The following is a 9,488-nucleotide window of genomic DNA, read 5'->3' as shown; positions in this document are numbered from 1 at the left end:
TTGCCTTTTGGGTAGCTTTTTAAAGATTCTTCTCTACTTATTTAACCCATGCACTCTAGTTTCCAGTCTTTAGGATTTTGCTCAAACCAAATCTCTTTGATAGACTTCTGTGACCCAGGTTATACTTTCTTAAATTCTTATTACTCTTTTTAAGTGGATACTTTTAAACTTGCATATAAATTAAGAAATGCTATGCTTTCCAATCTAATCTTTAGACCATTCTTCATTCTACATGCTGGTTTGCCTGTAACAGCTTTGAAATATTGATTATGCACACAAGGGTTCAAAATGGATGAGGAAAAATAAAACTTTCACAGTGCCAAGGTTCATTTTATTTCATTTGTATACTAATAAGTGATTGCTCTATTGGTTCACTCATTCAGTCATTGCAACTACTCTATTTTTAATTTTGGTAATAAAATTCTGGTTATTTTGCATAGTCATATATTAGCCAAAAGTGGCCACAAAACTGAATAAATTGTTGATGCCTGAACTTAATTAATAGAGAGGTCTGACTTGTATGTATCATCACTACTATTAGAATCAACTAGTTAAAAAGAATAATTTGAACAGAAGAATAAAAGACATTTTACTATCTGTTCATTTTAGTTTAGTTTTTGTTTTTTTTTTTTTAGTGTATTTGCCCTCAAGTGGTAACCATTATGATCACAGAACTAGACTAACCCAACAAACATCAAAACATGTCCTCTCCAGGGTGGTCTCATCTGAACAACAGTGTTTGAATGCATGATGGAAGCCTCTCTAGGACCAACCTGATTCAACCTACAGTGTTGTCCAGTTTGTTCAACATTAAATCTAATCCCAAATTCTTCATGCTACAGTTCAAGAAAAGAAACAACATCTTAGGCAAAATAAATACTTTATTGTTTTAATTTTTTTTTTTTTAGAAATCAGCCTTTGAGTGGTATTTCAAACATTTATAAACCTTTTAGATATTCTTTCAAAGAACACTGTTAACACCTCAACCACTTTTGATTAAAGTTTCACACACAAACAACAGCTGAAAATTATAAATGCTAAAAGAATAATTCCAATAATATTTAGTTATTTTATACATTTATTTAACACATACAAAACCAAATAGAAAACCACTTTCCTTTAAAAAAAAAAAAGTTTTCATTGGTTAAACTTGAATTAAAACCATTTATGTAGAAGGAGAACAAATCTAAATGACTTCCATTTTGACCAAAGCAAAACCAGCTTATTCAATTCTAACCATTCAAGTCACAGACCCAATTATTTTTACGGGATTCTATGATTTAATCTAAAGGACACAAGAAGAAACATCTTATAATAAAGAAGTCTGGACAATGCAAAAAGTACATAGTGTTTAATATAAGGCACATTTTTCCAGAAGGAAAATACTTTGTAAGCTATAATAAAATTACATTAGTATTGGATAAAGCAACAAGGCTTACAGTGTAAGAACGTAAGTAGTTACAGGTAACCCTCATATCATTCTATCCTACTGCTATTAGTAACCTCCTCAAGAATTCAGAGTAATTTTTACAACAGAACAGTTTTTCTTCTTGGAAGTGACAAAGACTAACAGCAGTGGAGGGAAAAAAATCATTGGTTGCTTCAAGCTCTCAAAAAATGAATCAGTTATTGCACAGTACATACCTCATAGAGGTCAGTGTTTTAAGAAGCTAGTCTGAAGAAATATGTTATATATAAGTGTGTTAAGTCTGGAAGTCTTCAAGTTTCATAATTAATTCTACCTACGGGATCAACTGGGAAAATGATGACATACAAATAAATATTAGGCTTTTTGAACTACTTTTGAGAGTTTATGAAAGGAACATTAGCAAAGTGCCTAAGCGTCTATGTATGCTTTTAAAGAATATGTAGAGAAAATAAACATGGTATGTTGTCTAGAGCAGCCCTGCTCAGCAGCAAGTATCTTCTGAAGCCCAAGTTATTTCTCCACAGTGTACATCATTGACAGCTCCAAGACGGCTAACAGGGTCCATGCTAACCTCAAAAAGAAAAAAACCACCATCAATTATCTTTCAAACACTATTAAAATTCTTTTTGTTAACAGAACTGACTAACTGCATTCCACAGACACAATCCTAAGACAAACATTATGTGCCTCTGTGCCTCCCTCCCTGAAGCTCCCCTCCTTTTCCCCATTAATCTTTGAAATTATTCTTTTTGCTTTTCACATATACTGCTATAAGAGTATAATGATAGTTTCCACTGTACCCTGTCCCTTATTCTTATTTTCTTCTAGTTTTTAAGCAAAGACATATTTTTAATTGTCTCTCTAACCACAAGCCTAACCCTTCATTAAGCAAATATTTTAACAAGCAGAAAATAGAAAAACTGTTCTTCAAGAATACAGATGAGGGCTACTAACAATAATCAAATCTTAAAAATGTTCTTTTTACTCAAGTAAACATTATTATAAGAAGAATTTTTAAAAGGGATGTTAGAATTTTATTTAAATTTATACACAAATAAGCATAATCTTCCTGTGATACCTATTTATTGTCCTGAGATTGGGTTCTTTTATCAATGGCTTCAAAAACAAGTACTATGAGTTGTTTTATGTCATAATTTATCAAAATATTTACCTCATTTTCTATAGCTGAAATTACATCATAGTCTGAAAATATTTTTGCTGTTCATACTTTGTTGAATGGATGCTTTTGGTTCTAAGCAAGATTATTATACTGAAGTACATTATTCCTTTTTGTATTTACCAAGTATTACTATATGTATATAATTTATAGAATATATCAGGGTTATGAGATAAAATAGTGATAATTCATTTTAATAAGCAAAACATAAATTTACATAGGTTGTGATAAGAATTGCATCTGTGTAACATGCTTCTTTAAAACACAGAAATAATTAGGAAAGAAAATCAGAATTCCTGATTATCTTATTCTGTAAACTATATATCTGAAATATCATTATAATTAATTTGAAATTCAAATTTCAGTATTTACCATAATAATGTCTTTCAAATAAAATTATACATCAGTAAGCTCTAAAAGTATTTATTTGTTTATATCCTAGCCCTGTTTAGGTTTTCATATTATAGGATAACATACATATATTTTAGAAATAAGAACTTATTTAGATAGACCTGTCTATTAAGATAACACACAATTAAAAACCAAGTACAATTTGTATTTGGTTAAACAAAGAAATTCATAAGAATTTACCTGTCATTCCACTTAATGGCTATCTTGTTTAGAATTCGATGCTTTACTGGAAGATACTGCTGCCAAAAGTCCACTTACAATTTCTCGTCTTATTTCTCCAACAATAGAGTCTTTAATCTAGAGTGGAAAACAAAAAGAATTGTAACAACAGGACTGTAATCCATTTTTCTGTTTTCAAAAACACATGGATAGCATTTAATTTCTGCAATCAGCCAGTCTATAAACAAAACCACAACCTCTCTACAATACGAAGTAGTAGTTGGGACTTGGGTCCATCTACCTGCAGACCCAAGTGAGACTGAGGTCTGAGTATAGAATAAATTAGCTGACAATACTATAAATTCTAAAATTGAGAAGACTGGAAAATATGGCTTGTAACTCATTTCATGGCAAGAAATAATTTGGAAGGACTAAGTTAAATATTAGGTTTATTTGTTTTTATTCATGTCTACCTCTGTAAGGCAATCACAAAGTGCTCTTGTTGCTAAAACAAAAACACTCAGTAGTGGCAAAATCAAATACAGGCATATTTACTTATTTATACCAATACCAGAAGACATACATTTTTAGATGATAGTGGAGAAGTGAGACTGCAGCCAAGAGCATCTTGGATGAGAGGAGAATGGAGATGAGCCTTACATACAGGACAATTTTTCTCGGAGGTAGAATGAAATCAACTAGGAGGGTGAGGGTAAAAAGCAAGTGTACTGCGGGTGACTTCAGGGAAGGAACTGGTTCTGATTTATCAATGCATCCCAACATAAAGTAAGGGTCTAACAAATGTCTGAATGAATTGAAAAGAGATCATGAGAACCTAAGAGTAAGACTATATCAGACAGTAACAGGAAGAGAAAGTAGATAAACAAATGACTACATTCAGACTACCACTAAAAGGGACAAAACATCGTTAATAATTTAGTAAATAATAAACGCACGGACAAATAAATTAGTTCTAAAGTCTCACAGGTCACAGAGACACTGGATGGTTTAGAAGTGAGAAAGCTTTACTGTGACGGATGGTAAGATCATCTGAAGAGCAATCCAGGCCAAAGACAGACACTTGAGATTAATAAAGGAATGTTCACTGGAAATACAGACTGACTGCGAATATGAAGGGTGGGGTAACACATTACATAACATGATCTACTGAGGAGCTGCTGCTTGGAAGCCCATTGTATCAGTGACCCTTCAAAAGCCAAGCTGTGTTTTCACCAAAATCATCCACGTTGAAAACATGTCAGATGAACTGTACTGAAGTTTCTGACATGCATGAACCAAGCCCAGGAGCTTCCATAAGCAAAGAACTTTCTAAACATGAAGCAATCTATGTTTACTTTTTGATATTTAATTTTGTTGAATTTGCTGCTGTGAGACATGTTCATTAATTCAATTAAGAAATATTTAACTTATTCTCATGTACATTTGAGACTGTATAAACAGTCTCAAATCACTGATCACATATGTGTCAGATGACTCTATAGAGAATGTACTTTTAAGTATGGCAACATATCTGCACAGAAAAGGACTTTCTAGAAAATGACCAAAGTTTAGTTACTGAATGAGTATATTAAATATTTGTCTAAAAAGGGCTTTCAATGTTCTTCCCAAATAAGTATTTGTACCTTGCAAGTACTGAAATCACTCTAACAACCTCTCTTATGGTGCAATGATGTAAACAAAGGCCTGACAGACATCATTGTTTTCGTGCACCCATGAGTGCAGAAAGAAAACTTCCCTGAATGTGTCTGCCAGACATGGTTAACTCTCACCTGCAAAACTGCTCAACACAAAATTAAATCCTGCTTTTCTGAATGGTGGCTTTGTTCATGATAAGGATTCACAATTTACTGAGATGACAGAATTGAATTTTCTTGACAGCTGAAAATATGGAATTCAGTACTATATGTATTTAGATAAAAACATTACCAATTTGAAATGAGGATGAATTAAAATCTTAATTTTTAAACTGCACTATGACAATATTATCACAAATTATTTTTAAAAATTATAACCAAGAGCCAGGTAATGTGATGAGATGCCTGCATCTCCTTTCAGAATGTCGGATCCAAATCCCAGCAATGGTGTGTTTGTAACACAGCTTCCTACTGACACGTCTGTGGCAGATGTCTTAGCTAAGTTGCTTCTGGCTTATGCCAAAGGGGCGACTTGAATGGAGACCTTGCATCCTGCATTTAACCTGGCTTCGCACTAACTACTGCAAGAAAATGGGGAATATCTAGCTGATGGAAGATTTCTCTCTTTTTCTCTCCCTCAGTATCTCTTTCTCTGCCACCCTTTCAAAAACATAAATAAAGCTTAAAAAATAAAATTATACTCATCTTTCAAAGTACTTCAAAAGAGTTAGTTTTCTTACGTACATCAACATTCCTTTTATTTGGTCTATGTAGCTTGGTAAGAATCTTCATATAGATGGCCAGAGAGTAAATGTTAAGACCACTTTTCTCCAAGCCATGCCAAATTCTGAACTGATTAGTTTGTAATTAATAGGTTTAGAAAGAGATTCTGAAAAATTCTCCAAACATTTACCTGGCATGTGAGATTGAATGTTTGGAAACTATAAAATCTTTCATATTTATGGTGATATTCTTAGAAATAAGATTGACTAATTCTCTACATTCAAGGCAGAGTAATGAAAAATGCCTCTTCTGCTGCTGTGTTCTATTGGTCAAAGAACCAGAGTTTTGATCTAAAGTGATTAATTAAGTTTTTCAGTTTCTTTGGTAACCTAGCATTAGGGTTAAAGATTCAAATTTTCAGACTACTATCATTCACAGCAAACTCTGTTTCCATACTGGATTTCAATTTTCAAACAATTCATATAATCTCCATATTTTTCCACCCTACAAATCAAACAGATCAAAATTATTATACTTGTTAGAATAAAAACAAAAAACAGAAAGTTCATCCTTGGATCAGATTTAAATTTTAAACTTTGATTTTTACAAATGTGTGAATGAGAAATTCAAAGAGATTTTAATGTGTTCACCTACTGTGAATCCTACATACTTCTTTTGCACAATCACAATTACTTCACACTGAAGTATGGAATGTGCAAAAATACAAACATGTCTCAACAGACATGAGCTGGATCAATGGGGAAGCTAATTTAAAAGCACTCAACAAATTACTGAATACAATGAATCAAAAGAGTATCTTATAAATAATAAATTCAAATAAACTTCCTCCTACAGCTATCTTAGAATAAAAGAATTAAGCATAGATTTTTACCCACCTCTCGTATAACTTGCTGCAACTCATCTTGCTCAACATTTTTATGCATTTCCTCAGCAGCTGGCATTGATGGGAGTGGTCCCTGCCCTTCTACTTCAGACTTAATTCCAACAACTTCTGAGGCTTCATCAGCTGCTCCAACTTCCTCTGAACTTTCTAGATCTGGAGGAGTCTGCACAGAGCCTGTTCTAGAAGGCGCAGTGGGTGTTATGGCCACTGACGCTCGGAATACTTTCTTTCTTGCCACTAACTGAGTTTTAGGTCTGCCTACTGAGTCACTGGGAGGTGCTGCAGTTCTTCTGTTAGCATGAGAAGGACCAGAACACACGGAGGATGACTCTGATGTTGCTTGGGAGAAAACAGATTCTGAGCTTTCTCCAGGAGGAATTTCAAATCCCATTTCTCCAAGCCCCATGTCCAATTCAGACTTCAGGTATGACTGTTCTCTGATCAGCTCAGTGACCTAGAGATAAAAAAATAAAAAAACAAAAACCAATTACTCTTCTATCCTGAAATTAAGCTTGGTAATTATGAAGGTTAATATTTTAACTATGGTGATTGTGAAAAATGTGTAACTTGTACAATTCTATCAATCGAGTAACTTGTTTTTCTGTGAAAGACCATAGCTGATATAATTTCATAATGTACTTACACAATAAAATACACAATAAAATAGATAACTAGATTACATAAGGGAGAAGATTTCATGAGTTAGCAGAAGGTGGCCGAAATTACTTATAAAGAAAAGTATCTCGTGAGAAACAAAATACTCAATGTTTTTGCACCTAAATGAACCAATTTGTCTAAAAATCAGACTTTTTTTGCTTAAAAAAGTAGTTTTGTTTCAGATCCAGTTTCCTAAAGGATCTGGAATTAGATCGTGAAAACACATTTGCACTGAAATATAAACTAAACGCTTTTTGAGATACATTATCTCCTACACTTAATCTCAGCCAAGGGCTGCGAAGTGATGCATTACCCCCTGTAGCGAATTAAAGATGCATTACCATGTAATTAAGCTGGCTCTCCAGTGACCTAAGATGGCAACAGGCTTTAGGATTGTAATAATCCCCATCAATTCAAATATCTAATTATCCTTTGTACCTATAACATATGTCTAATCATCCTTTGTACCTATAACATAATATGCTCTCAGCCACTGGAAAAAGCAACAGACAAAAGCGAGATGATATAGCACCCCCTTCCCCAGTTACTGAAAAAGAGAAAGGCTTACTGGTTCCATTACATTCAATGGAGAAGGACATGACAAGTTGTCGGCACTTCTACTGCCACACATTCCCTGAAAAAAATAATAGCAACACCTGTACAGTTATAATTTTTCAAGGGTTATGCACTTTATGGTAAACTTTAATGGCCAATTATTGTTCTGATGTATCCCTTTCTGTCACCTTCAACTGTTATGGCTTCCTGCAAAATATATTGCTATGATTGAAGGTGACACCTAAGATGCACAGATGTCTGGTTCTCTGCTATTATCAACAAACATTAATCACAGTGATGGATCAAAACCACAGAAAAATACATTCATTAATGTAACAGAAGATTCTTACCCTATACAAAACACATTTGTGTGAGAACATCAAGCTCGTTTTTCCTTATTATTTATATCATAAAAATATATCAAGGAGTCTTCAAATAGTTCATGGAACATGAATATTATAAAAAATTTGCATGTGTTTTTTTTAACAGCAAAAAACATCCTGTTCCATTAACTTTCTGAAGTACCCTCATACACGTATAGGCATATACTATTATGTTTTCTTACAAAATCACTGTTTTGAAGTAATAAAAAGAAAAAGTCACGATTTCAATATTTCAAAGCTACATATTACACAGCTGCAAAAATACTGACAAAAACAGAACACAGAAGTTCAAATTTCATGAGAAGTACTATTACAATGAAAGATGGTACAAAACAAAGACAAGTAATGTTTGTTTTTATACTGTTGGCTATAAGCATGTTTTTAGTCAACATCTCACTCGATTCCTTGAAAAACATGAATGAAAAGGATTTCAAAGAGAAAAAAGTACTTAACGTAACAATTACTTATTTAAAAGGAAGAAAGACAAGACCAGGCTATGGAATATGCCCTACAGTTATACACAGCAATTACAACGAGGTGGCAGGCATACACACCACAAGTGCTGAGGAGCGAAAGGGGGAAGCCAGGCGCACCACACGCAGCTGCTCGTCCAGACCCAGCAGGCGCTCCTCCAGCTGCAGCTCCAGCTCCTGAAGTTCCATTCGGACTGAATTTCTCAAACTTTGCAGCTGCTCAACCTCATACCTAGTAGTGCAGGGGGAGGCACAGAGTTTGGGAAAGCAGCTTTGGGATTCCACTTAACTCTTTTGAGAAACACTATCAGTGAACAAAGGTGCTGAAATTCCACTCTATACATGATTACAGTCACTCTAATAGGTTAACCACTAAAACAACTGGTCTTTCCTTCTCTGCTCCCAACCATAAACATACCAAACACTAAAAAATCAGCCACCAAGTAACAACAGACATTTTCTTTAAACATTAAAGAAGTTTACTTAGGAAAACATTGTTTGCTTCATTTAATCTACACCGGTTGACAAAACAGACAGTACAATGCAACAGAAACAAAACTCAAGTTTTAAAAGCTGTCAAGTTGAAAATTCTTCCTGAAATGACCAAGGTTTTGAACTGTGAGGACAAAAAGAACTCTTACCTTTCCTCCTCAGTCATGTGATGATAAACCATTGATTGCTGACGGAGCATTGCCAATTCTAAATCCATCATTTGTGTTCTAAACAAATTCAGGCTCCGCCTCATCACTTGGAGCTCCTGCAAAGTATTCTAAAACACAATATGCATAAATTATGTTTCCAAGAATGCAGATTAATCTATACTACAATGATTTAAATAAGCACTTACTTCATAAAGAGGTAGAACAGATGATTTTGGAGTACTGTATGGAGCAGCAGCAAAATCAGGTCCTCTCATCATAGGATACTTCAAAAAAAGTTGAAAATAGGATTAAAACCTATGA

General features: G+C 33.8%; 1 protein-coding gene across 3 annotated transcripts in view; it reads right to left on the bottom strand.

Moving 5' to 3' along the window:
• Positions 1-1,279: 1,279 nt before the first annotated feature.
• ITPRID2 (ITPR interacting domain containing 2) overlaps positions 1,280-9,488 on the bottom strand; it is a 32,561-nt gene continuing 24,352 nt past the window's right edge. The window contains exons 12-19 of one of the 3 annotated variants that reach the window (XR_009245472.1): positions 9,374-9,451; positions 9,168-9,295; positions 8,608-8,758; positions 7,684-7,749; positions 6,451-6,912; positions 4,967-5,075; positions 3,198-3,314; positions 1,280-1,995 (exon numbers count right to left, since the gene is read on the bottom strand). Coding sequence is in view for 2 of the 3 variants with exons in the window: in XM_058664693.1 (XP_058520676.1) it covers positions 3,210-3,314; positions 6,451-6,912; positions 7,684-7,749; positions 8,608-8,758; positions 9,168-9,295; positions 9,374-9,451 (990 nt within the window). In the remaining variant the exon portion in view is untranslated. Of the gene's footprint in view, positions 2,001-3,197; positions 3,315-4,966; positions 5,076-6,450; positions 6,913-7,683; positions 7,750-8,607; positions 8,759-9,167; positions 9,296-9,373; positions 9,452-9,488 lie in introns of all 3 variants that reach the window. The other 2 variants (XM_058664693.1, XM_004576998.3) reach the window with 2 other exon arrangements.

Source organism: Ochotona princeps, chromosome 5 (genome assembly GCF_030435755.1).
Source record: "Ochotona princeps isolate mOchPri1 chromosome 5, mOchPri1.hap1, whole genome shotgun sequence".
Classification (NCBI taxonomy): domain Eukaryota; kingdom Metazoa; phylum Chordata; class Mammalia; order Lagomorpha; family Ochotonidae; genus Ochotona; species Ochotona princeps.
The sequence above is the reverse complement of the archived record's forward strand: the minus strand, read 5'-3'. Positions and strand labels throughout refer to the sequence as shown.